Source organism: Scardinius erythrophthalmus (genome assembly GCF_964197995.2).
Source record: "Scardinius erythrophthalmus genome assembly, chromosome: 24".
Lineage (NCBI taxonomy): Eukaryota > Metazoa > Chordata > Actinopteri > Cypriniformes > Leuciscidae > Scardinius > Scardinius erythrophthalmus.
The window spans coordinates 15,044,527-15,056,788 of NC_138244.1; the positions used below are offsets into that span (position 1 = coordinate 15,044,527).

General features: G+C 35.0%; 1 protein-coding gene across 7 annotated transcripts; it reads left to right on the forward strand.

Annotated features, from left to right (window-relative positions):
• The first annotated feature begins 7,289 nt into the window (after positions 1 to 7,289).
• LOC308685130 (protein FAM3C) lies at positions 7,290 to 11,878 on the forward strand. Of its 7 annotated transcripts, none has more exons than XM_081356684.1 (11): positions 7,295 to 7,400; positions 7,885 to 8,011; positions 8,088 to 8,126; positions 8,730 to 8,834; positions 8,979 to 9,038; positions 9,127 to 9,241; positions 9,326 to 9,387; positions 11,102 to 11,152; positions 11,269 to 11,353; positions 11,450 to 11,576; positions 11,673 to 11,878. In XM_081356684.1, exons 2-11 carry the CDS (start codon positions 7,993 to 7,995, stop codon positions 11,757 to 11,759), a joined length of 750 nt encoding a protein of 249 aa, XP_081212810.1. In that variant the 5' UTR covers positions 7,295 to 7,400; positions 7,885 to 7,992; the 3' UTR covers positions 11,760 to 11,878. The 7 variants fall into 7 exon arrangements, with proteins under 7 accessions (XP_081212815.1, XP_081212810.1, XP_081212814.1 ...); XM_081356685.1 differs by having other exon boundaries at positions 7,376 to 7,498; positions 7,952 to 8,011; XM_081356683.1 differs by lacking the exon at positions 7,295 to 7,400 and adding an exon at positions 7,432 to 7,498.
• Positions 11,879 to 12,262: the final 384 nt, after the last annotated feature.

Genomic DNA, 12,262 nt, shown 5'->3' on the forward strand with positions numbered 1-12,262 from the left:
TTAAGTAACGTTAACGTTATACTGTTGACTATGGAAAAGTTTGAATTTTCTTAATGAATATTGCCCAGGAAGGTCTACACATAACGCTACAATTTTTCAATTGCACTAAATCGTGCATAAATGAGGTCTCAAAATAAGGTCTGTGTTTCTAAGATATCGTAGAGATAATACTTTTTTTAGTAAGTGTATGTGTTCATTCTGTTGTGATAATGAAGTCACTTTCTATTTTTGTTTCTCAAAAGATTTATATTTTTTCTTCTAAACTGTATGCAGGAGGACAGCTGCAGTGACATCACTCAGCACATCATTCAAATACTGGTCTTCCATCCATGGTGCTGATGGAGAAGATCCAATTGATGCATCCATCCTTCTTAAAGGAGAACTCCGGTCAATTTTAATATTTTTTTTGTAAATTTTAAGTGCTGTCAGTACAGAGAACAACGACAAAAATCGGTGTTGCCTACACCGTGTTATCCTCTTTTTAAAATTTGCACCCTGTTGACTTCAATGGGGCATGTTTTAAACCTCCTTTTAGCCTCTTAACATACTTGATGTGTCATTACAAGTGCACAGCTAATGTGAGAGATTCCTTCAGAGTGAACACGGGTGAATCTGACTGCAGTAGATCATAGGTAACTCAGCAACAGTGGAGAACTCGACAATCGACTACTATGGACTTCGAACCGAAAACAGGAAGTAAATACAGGTATGTGCACTGGCTGAGTTAACATCACTTTTATCCATATCTTTCACATCTACTGCAGTCAGATTCACTGTGTTCACTCTGAAGGAATCACTCACATGGCTGGGCACTTGTAATGACACATCAAGGATGTTACGAGGCTAAAAGCAGGTTTAGTACTTGCCCCATTGAAGTCAACAGGGTGCAAATTTTTAAAAAGAGGATAACACGGTGTAGACAACACCGATTTTTGTCGTTGTTCTCTGTACTGACAGCACTCCAAATTTACCAAAAAATGACCGGAGTTCTCCTTTAATCTTTACCCAAAAGTTCAAAGATTAAGGATGAAGTTGTATTAAATGCTATGGTATGATGTAACTGTTTAAACATTCAGCTGTTCATGTTTTAATACATTAAAGTTGTAATGGTATTCTTTAAAAGTTCACTATTTCAGAGTGCTGTTTTGAATGTCGAATGTTTTGCATATTTTTTTTTTAAATACATTTGTTATGTTTAAAACAAAGGTTACAGTATAATTCTAAAGTTTTACTGAATTCACCTGTGTCAAGAGATGACTGTGAATGTTCATTTTTGTATGAAGAACATTTTTTGATGACTGAAAAATAAACTGTTTAATTGTATTTTAATTGTGTGATTCGTGAAAAATATAGAGAAAATGTTAATTTATTTATGTTCATGATTATAAAAAAGAAATAAGCAATGTTTACATAATTATAGGGAGTATTATAATTTCATAAAACTAAGTAAATGAAAACAAAAAAACTTAAATAAAATCTACTTATTTACTTCATTAAATGGTAAGATTTACTTAATAATTTCATAAAAGCAAGCTTCCTAATTATAAAACAATAAATAAACTTTACTTAATTATTTTAAATAAATATAACTTCTAAATGAAATGTAAATAGGTAATTTTTACTTAATTTCTTCATGAGCGTTACATTCAATACTAAGTAAATTTTACTTGATAATGACACGTAAGTTGTACTTGATATTATAGCAGTAAAATTTACTTAAAATATACTTGTGCAAATTGTTACGAGGATTTTATTAAGTAAATCTTACAAGTAGTTTTTTTCAGTGTGAAACTAATATATTATATAGACTCATTACATGCAAAGTGAGATATTTCAAGACTTTGTTATGGCTTACAGCTTATGACATATCAATTCATATCAATTCTAATTTTCTGTGATTTTGAATTTGGGGTTTTCATAAGCTGTAAGCCATAATCATTAAAATTATAACAAATAAAGTTATAACTCAATCTCAAAAAACGCAAAACTCAATCTTGCCTAGGGCAACCAAAGGGCTAGAGCCGGCCCTGGTACCGGCAACATGTGAGAAGTACCGGTACTCAAGAAAAAGTGAGGGTACAATACTACTGATTAAAATATAGCTCTGCACATAATATAAATACCAAGCGGCAACCTCCCCGTCTCTCCCTTGAAACCAACACGGAAGTGAGTTAAACTGTAATTCGTTGACTGGCCGCTTGAGGCTGTTGTCAGAAGTGAGTCAAATCTGTATCTCCCCCATGTTAAAATGACCAACTTTACAGCAGAAAAAAACGTGTTTAAAGCCTGGTGTCTGTATGTGGATTTGGTCTATACAGCTAATTTTGCCCTTCATAACAACTGTGAGGGGGGTGAATTATTTTATAACTCGTCCGTTTAGTTGAATAATATTTAAATTTAAGGGTGTGGCCAAGCCACTTGAGTGACAGATGGATTGCCGCTGTCAGTGCTAGCCGTTTGTCTGCTGTTACTAGCCGTCACCCGTCACTTCACCTCAGCAAATGTTAGCTGCTGAACTTGCCATCTCTGCAGTGTTTGTGCTTTTTTTCGGGATTATCATTTCATACAATTTTAATACTTGGGTAACGTTACAAAGCTCACGTCTTTGGATTACGTCGTTATCGTTCGAGAGAACAACCAGCGCTGTATTTCAGTTGTTTTCCTCTGTGAACATGCACTAATGGATGTCTGACAATTTCGTTGCTTTTTGGGGTTTTCAAATTTAAAACGTCAATAAATGCTCGTTCGTTCTGCTCCCATGGAACAGATGGATTATAATATGCTTATGTACCGTCAGATGAAATCATGCGGGCGTCGGTGCTTTCTCCGTCCGTGAATGAGCGCGGATTTTCTAGCGCATTTACTTGCACTTCAAAGGCAATATATCTATGGTTTAACGGTTAAACCATAACCCATTTGAGAGACGGCAACATCAGAATTTAAAATGGACTGAATAAGCTCTCTACGAACTTGAGCGATGCCGCGCTGACGGACCATGAAAGAGTGACGGACATGTATGCACATAAATCACTGTCACACACAAACACTCTCGAAGTAATACACAGTCTCACTTGTAGCCATGTCTTTTAACTATTATAATATTTCGAAGGGCAAAAATAGGAACGTTTAATTGGCTTTACATCATCAGCTAACTCGATCACGTCGAGCTAGGTGATTTCAGATAGCTAGCCAGGCTCCTCAGCTCCACGCACTCACGCCCCGCCTGTTTGTCCATTTTCTGTTATCCGGGAGTGACGCAAGGCCAAGATGGCGACGGCCGGCTCCGCCCACTTTAGGCTTCAAAAATGCTCTTCAGAAACCTACGGGTGACGTCACGGACACTACGTCCATATTTTTTTACAGTCTATGATAAATACAGAAGTAAACTATGGAACGCCGTTGGGGACAATACTTATTATATGCAACGCGTGAAATTTGTACGCATTAACACGCACAGTTTGTACGCGTAAATACGAAGTATATGTTCGGGTGTCGCGTCAGACCGCACAACAGCCAATAGCGTTGCTCTATTTAGGATTGCATTTGCATTTGTGATGCGATGGCACGTTGCTGTATACATACATAAACATCAGACGACATTTCTTTCCGTGAGGGATGATGTGCTGTTAGGTAAGCAAATACCTATGCAAACGTCACACGTAACATTTGTTCGTGAATGAGATCGTAATTTTACGTTGGCATGTACATAGGCAAGCGTAAAACTTTAGAGTCAATGATGCATTTATACGTTGGTTGTGATGTCATGCTGTGGCATCTCATCCCGTTTGTACTCATGCAGGTTTTTTGTCTCCGGTAACGTGGAAAAGTGGATTGCTGATGGAGTTTTCGGTTCCTTGCCACTGTTGCCTTTGGCTTGCTCAGTTGGGGATATTTTGGGAATATTTAATTTAATTTTATCAATCAATAAATTTACACTAGAAACAAACCTTGTTGTGTTATTTTGGTTTATGCTGTGAAGCTGCTTTGATGCAGTCTGTATTGTGAAAAGCGCTATATAAATATACTTGACTTGACTTGACTCTCTACGATGGCTCTTAGAATTTTTTTATTTAACTGTCAAAGAACTTTTACAGACTGCGTTCAGTTGGCATCCTCTTATAACAGGCTACATGTATAACATATGTTAACATATACAACATACAACACTGGATATGGCCATAGCCAGGGTTTAATAATTAGTGAGGTCCACGGTGGGGTGTCAATAATTATACATAATAGTGCCAATAAATGCCATAAATCATTCAACTTTAATAAATACAATGAATAATAAAGTTAGCAAAGGCTAAATACTAAATACTGTGGCTATTGATTTTTCAAAATGACTGGAGTAATCTCCGAGTGGGCCAGCATCAATCTGGTATGAGAGACTCTGGAATGCTCCTTGAAGTCGGGATGTCAGTTTGACTGGAAATAATTAATACACATATAGGCTACTGTATGTATACTGTATATGTCAGATAAAAATCTAATAACAACAATATATTGTAACAATCACAAATTTAACAATTATATTATAACAATAAGGCAAATACAAAAGCAGAAAACAAAGCACCATAGCCTATGACAATTTACAAATCTTTATTCAACATTTAAACACAGACACAATCATACGACACATAAACATTACAGAATCACTACAGCAGGCGGACCACGTAAACTGTGGGGCAGCCAGTCCAAGTCCAAGTGTAAATGGCAACAGTTGTGGATTCAGTAGACATTTAGATGCTATTTACTTATAAATAGTGACAGATAACGTTACTATTTGCTCATCAGTATTGTTGTGCATTAAACATCCTGCAATATAACTGACAGTAGATCATTAGATTTATAAAACAATATTAAAATCATGGCAACTTATTGAGATATTAAAGACCTAGAGCTACCCCGAACCTTACCCTAAATGTAACTTTTATGAATTAAAATGAATTTTAATTCAAATCATTTTTATTGAAAACAAATGCGTTTAATAACTGTAAAGTTATATAAAAAAAAGCGCTGTCAGTGGGAATAGAACCCCGGTCTCCCTTTACACGTTACGCCACAACCGCTGACTAAAGAGGTGACTTTTTCCACATATATGGTAGACTGGCCTAGTGTAATTAGTTCTGCCAACAAGTAGGCTATTTGCAGTGGTCCAAATAGACACCTCGAATGTATTAACCAGAAGGGAAATATGGTCGTTTTCTTTACCTACAGGACAAATTCCTTTAACGTTACAAAAGAATATAATGTTAATTCATGCAGTCATTGAATGTATTTAATCATTGACTCTAAATTATCACCAGTTTAACTAAAACAGAAAAAATTGTTTGTGGGTGGGAGACATGACATGCAATTCTACCTGTCCATGATGTCATAACCTATTAAAAATGGGTATTTGTTAAAAATATATATCTTCATGTTGTTCCTCTGACAAGATATTATTACTGCATAATAGCTGTAGTAGGTGTATAAAGACCTCTACTTCAAATTTTTATCTAAACATCAAAATTGTCATGTGGTGTGACTGTCCGGGATATGTGTGACCTTACTAATATGACAATATATATCAGCAAAGTATAAATAATTGATAGATTTACAGTTTAAGTAACAGAATTAGGCCATTTCAACAGACACAGAAAGTGTTGATATCTGTGTATGATTTTAAAGCAAGTTCTGGACAAATACATTTTGTCCGTAAAATAGGCGTCAAATGGTGTGATACTGCAATCTATATTTTTAACGGGCAATAATTTGGACATCATTATGATGAAGAGGTCCACACTCAACCAGGAAGTTACAGTGTCATCTCTGGAGTGGTTTGCAAGGTCAAGAGTTGAGTTCTGGCATTTTCATTTTTAATTAAAAAGCTCTGTATCTGATATGCTCACTAGTGGTCAATGTTTTGTGTCTTATGGTGTGACATTATTTACATAAAAATTAAACACTTTTATACAAATTTAACTTATTAATTCTTAAAAATCATTCCTGCCATGTGGCAATTTACATGCTAAGTATAAGCTAGCTGTTTTTAGTTAACCAAGAGATTAGCTTAACTGAACAAAACGTCAGATGGTGTGACACTGTATCATACGGTGTGAGTGTTTTTCTAAGTCACACCATATGATATATTTGTCACACAATATTACATACACCTTTTTTAATGAAGAATAAATAACTATTCAAAACATATTCAATAATAATAGTGAATGTTTAATAGTGAACATTAAATTACCTATACAATTAAATTATTTCTTTTCAATTTTATACTTAATTTAATGTTCTTGAAGTGATATGGTGTTTGATTTACTCATTTTTATGAGTTTATTATAATTTTAAAAGTTTTAAAAGAATGTTAGTATGTTTTTTTTGATTAAAGTTAACTGAATTGAATTAATTGAATGATGAATGCAAATAAAAAACAGGTTTTTTACATTGACAAATCGTGGAGTGTTGCAGTTCATCATATAGCGTGACACTATATAATTTGGTGTGACATTCAGAATTGTGCCAGTAAAAATACTTTAATCATAAATCATAAAAAAGTCAACGGAACACAAGAGAAATAGTATCAGCAAGAGTCACAAGCATTTTCATAGATTTATAACCGGGTTTAACATAATTAATCTAAAATATCTGGAAAGGCTGAGGAGAGATTACTTACTTTGCATGATGATTTAGAAAAACAATACAAAATCTAATTAATCTGCACAAAAGAAATGTTAAATCTTAAGATAGTAATGAAAAAATGTATGTTGAAGTTAGTTTCTTAGGGAGAGTATATCCCATTTTCATTTTATATAACTTTTATGTCACACCATATGACAATTTTAGGCACGAATGCAACAAATTGGTGAATAAATCCATTTTCAAATACAAAATCTAAAAGACCACATATATTGTGGGAAATGCAAGAGTCAGTACAACACAACTCAATATTTTTTATGCCTAATATTTGAAGTAAAAAATAAAAACTTTTTTCATGTCGCACATCAAATAAGACTCAGAAATATTACACGTTCAAAAATGTCATGTTTACACGACGAAAACTTTCGTCTAGAAACACGTAACAAAAAAATACACGGCCATAAATGTTGCGTTAAGGCGATACAAACGATCGTGTCTTTAAATAACGTGACAAAAAACTTCGCGTTTAGACGTACAAAACGTTCGCGTTTACACGGACCAAAAAGACGCGTACAAACTGTGCGTGTTAATGCGTCCAAATTTCACGCGTTGCATATAATAGGAATTGTCCCCAACGGCGTTCCATAGTATACGAACGTCTTCTGCTAGTGCTCCTGTAGTCGACTCGACACCACCATCTAGCGGTTTCGCGGCGTAGTGCGTACTCGCTGAACGACAGACACGCCAACGTGAGACTACGGTGTCCACAAACGGCCAATAGCCTTCTTTTTGTCATACTAATTCCCTCTTAGGTACAACAGAATTGCTGAAAAATACATGGACTCACGAGGGGAATCTTTCTTCTAAATGAGTAGGATAGATTGCTTGCTTTATACTACTTTTTTTAAATATATTTGCCTAGTCTCTCTATGTGTTTCTTTTAATAGGCTAAGTCTCCATTGTTTATTTTAAAGGAAATAGTCGTAACGACAGCAAACATCATTATTTACAGAAAGTTGACAAACTTGATTTAAAGCGTTTTAGCCAGAATTCTCAAGAACGAGTTAATCAAGTTGGACAGAGTATATGGGTTAAATGCAGTAGCCCTCACTACCTTTGCACTGCCATTAGTCATCCTTCCGTATAGAGTCTAAAGTCTAGAGCAACTTTATTAAATTAGATCCGCAGTGGCAAGGACAACAGATATGATTTAAAAAAAACATAAGTATTTTTAATTCTACATTTTTTTAAATATAGGAAGTGATCAATTGATAGATTGCTGATGTGTTGTGCTGAATAACTTTTTCTACACCTTCGCTTAAAGTGGATCTACAGCTTCTGTGAGGAGAGCCGAACATTTCAGTCATGATATACGTTAGAAGAGGTTGGTTTTGCTTCTCTTCGCTATCTTCTTCTGTCTCTCTCATGTTTCATGTTTATGTTGACATTTTTATTTCTAGTTGGTCCCCTTGTGGTACACAGGAGACAGAGAGGCAACAGTAAGTTATGTTTTTGAAGACATGCTAGATGTCTCATTCAGTGCAGTGTTTACTTTCCTGGTTGCATTATCTTCTATCACAACGCAGAAGCTGTACATTTGAAAAGTGACTGTGAATGCAAATGTTTCCTTACTTTGCATAGATGCCAGACTCTAAAAGCTTTATATTCTCAAGCCCTTAAAGTTTTTTAGTGATGCAACAGCCTTTCTAGACTTGTTATAGTAGCCTAATGTTCTTCTATGAAAACCAACACAATTTAAATTAGATTGAATTAGGCCCTTGTTCCTGCTGATAAAAACATGGCATGTCTGCTTAAAGTGGTCAAACAGGTTTTGACATGATAACTGCTGTTTTGTTAGTGGTCCAAGGTGGTCTATAAGATCGAACAAGCTTAATCAACCAATAATCTCAGCCCCCTAATGACCATAAATGACCAACAAGGTCCAGAAAATACAAAAAAACATCTACCATCAGAAAAATATCAGCACATTTTGAAACTTTTGTTCCACTTTTGAAAGGATGCTGTGCAAACATTAAATCTACTAACAAAGATGGATATTATGGTAAAATGAGAAATATATATAATCACAATTGCTTTCACAGAAAAATTGAAATTTGTTTTCATGGTGGCTGCCCTCATAATATCCATAAGCTTTGTCCTCAAGCTCCTGCAGATCAATCCTGAATTAACACTATCAAATATAGTGGGTGAGTTACTGTAAGGAATATTACATTTTTTTTGTATATATATATATATTTTTTTTAATTTAATTAACTAAGTTTGCTTCATTAAAATTTGTACTGGCATATAGGCTATGTATAATGTGTGTTTTATATTTTTCTCTAACCCAGAAAGGTCAATGGGGGGAGGAGTTTATGACCAGTTGAAACCTGATAATCACAAAGATGATGGTAAGCAATCACTGAATAATCTGGTCTGGTACAGTGTAAAAAAATATATATTTCAAGGGTACATATTTATATATATATGTTTTATCAGGTCCTAAAAACAAATGTGGCCTCCCAAAACCATGTCCTGGAAAAGATTTTGCCTTTAAGATTTACAGCGGTGCAACAAACATGGTTGGTCCACAAATATGCTTTGAGGGGAAAATGTAAATATACTTTTACTGAATGATAAAACCAACACCATAAGTGCTATTTGACAGAATTTAAACCTGTTCTGCATTTTGTTTTAGGATAATAGAGAAAGACACACGTGGTAATAATTGGCTAGGAATTAATATTGTTGTTATCAATGGTAAGTTTGTCAAGCCCTTTTAAAAAAAGCAAAAAATTAAAATGGCACCATGTTTTGTATTTAGTAATATTTTAATATTAGTATTTTGAAATATTTTATCAATATGTGGCTAGAAAAAGTATGTGAACCACTTGGAATTGGCTTTATGCCCAGCTGCACTACTTCCTGAACTTCAGCCAGCTCCTTTGTTTCCTGCCATTATTGGACAAACTGATTAATCCAGGTGTGTCTGATTATTGTTACTAAGGTCAGGCACACCTGGATTAATCAGTTTGTCCAATAATGGCAGACAGGAAACAAAGGAGCTGGCTGAAGTTCAGGAAGTAGTGCAGCTGGGCATAAAGCAAATTAACTTGTTTTCTGCAGTAAATTGCCATAACATGTGATCTGATCCTCATCTAAGTCACAACAATAGACAAACACAATGTGCTTAAGATGATAACGCACAAACAATTCTAATTTCTCATGTCTTTTTGAACAAACCCATTAAACAGTCCCAGTGTTGGAGGAAAAAGTGGATCAATAGACTAATTACTTCAACGAAAGCTAATACCTTGCACACCTGGAGTCCAATTAATAATGTGGTTTAGAGCTGCTTTGATTGATAAATTACATGCAAGTATTTTTAAGACTGCTGTTGGTAAGAAGCATAAACTGATGTGAACCATGCCTCGCAAAAATGGAGCGTTGATCTCCGTAAGGCTGGAAAGGGATACAAAGCAATCTCAGTGTTTAGGCATCCATCAGTCAAAAGTTAGATGAATTGTCTATAAATGGAGACATGTACTGTGGCTAAGCTTCCTAGAAGTGGGCGCCCAACCAAGATGACTCCTAAGGCACAATGCAGAATCCTCAATGAGGTAAAGAAGAACCCACGAGTAAAAGCTAAAGGCTTGAAGATTGAAGTTTGCAAAAGAGCACATCGCCACTGGGAAAAAAATCTATGGACTGATGAAACAAAAGTTGAATTGTTCGGTAAGAATATTTAGTGCTATGTATGGCACAAAAAAGGGCACAGCTTACCAACACCAAAACATCATCCCAACAGTGAAGTATGGTGGAGGGAACATGATTTGGGCTTGCTTCACTGCCTCAGGGCCTGGACCTCTTGCCATCATTGAGAGGAAAACGAAAACTCAAGTTTACCAAAATATCCTACAGGATATTGTCAGGGTGGCTGTCTGCCAGCTGAAGCTTAGAATTTGGGTGATGCAGCAGGACAATGACCCTATGCATCGAAGTAAATCCACCACAGACTGGCCCAGTCAGAGCCCAGACCTGAACTCCATAGAGTTGCTGTGGAATGACCTCAAGAGAGGTGTTCACAGCAGACAGCCTACAAATGTGGCTGAGCTGAAGTAGTTTTGTGAAGAGGAATGGTCTCAAATTCCTCCTGAACGTTGTGCAGGTCTAATCCACAGCTACCAAAAGCACTTGATTGAAGTCATTGCTGCCAAAAGAGGTTTGACCAGATATTAACTCCAAGGGTTCACTTACTTTTTCCTCCAGAAGTGGGACTGTTTAATGGGTGTGTTCAACAAAAAAAACAAGAAATTAGATTTGCTTGTGTGTTATCAGCTTAAGCACATTGTGTTTGTGGATCAGATCACATTTTATCGCAAATTACAGCAGAAAACCAATTAATTCCAAGGGGTTCACATACATTTCTTGCCAGAGTGTAATATGTTTTCTTTCTTATTCATCAAAAATTCAGAAAAAACAGGTGAACACGTTAACACTGGCAGCTTCAATATGTGGAGTGGAAGTATGTTGTATCTTGACTTCATTACACCATGTTGTTCAGTATTTCTGCATTATAAATCCTTATTTCATTCTCATTCTCAGTTCACACGTAATAAATAAATCTTTTGCTGTTGACAGAGGTTGAGGAATTGATAGAGTTTCTGAAGTCAATCGAGGATGGTTCTCTTGTGTTAATAGCCTCTTTTGATGATCCAGCCACAAAGTAAGTTTCTTTCTCTAGTTTCATCATATACTACATGCGCATCTTATGATGGTGTTGTCTCATGATGTCATGATTTGTATGCTTCCTTTATTATAGACTCAATGATGAAGCAAGGGCACTTATTGCAGAGCTTGGCAGTTCATATATTTCCAAACTAAAATTCAGAGATAACTGGATCTTTGTGGGTGGGAAGAAAACCATGACCCATGTCTCTTTTGAGACGGTAACCCATTTTTAACCCAAATTCACCCATTTATGTGCTTAAGTTTATGCAATGAAAAAACTTAATGTATGCCTCTCCCTTTTCTGTCTTTTTCAGCACATGAAGAATGACAGGGGAACTAATAAGTATGAAAGCTGGCCAGAAATGGTCGAGATGGACGGTTGCATACCAAGAATAGACTAATTGTTTTTCCTGTAGCACAATTTGTTCTGCTAAAAGAACATTTGCATGTTTGTATGAGTCATTTTAAAACCGATATCCAGAAGCTATTTACTCTTCTTCAACAATACAACATGCTGAGCCACAATGTGTTTCTGATTTCTATTACTATCTGAGACCATATACATCACTGTTTCAACTATGGTGCAATTTTTAACAGGTTATCCTGGACTTTATAATATAATAGGCCTACAATATAATATAGTTTATATGCTATATATATATATATATATATATATATATATATATATATATATATATATATATATATATATATATATATATATATATATATATATATATATACTTTTTTTGTTGGGTTTTATGGTAAAATGTATTTTTAAATGAATTGTAAATGTAATAATTATAGTTAACGTTTATATTGTGGTATTCATATGGTTTATTTATGATGTTAAAGTGTATGTTGCTGTGTTTTCTTTTGTCTGTAGCCTATATAAAACATTACT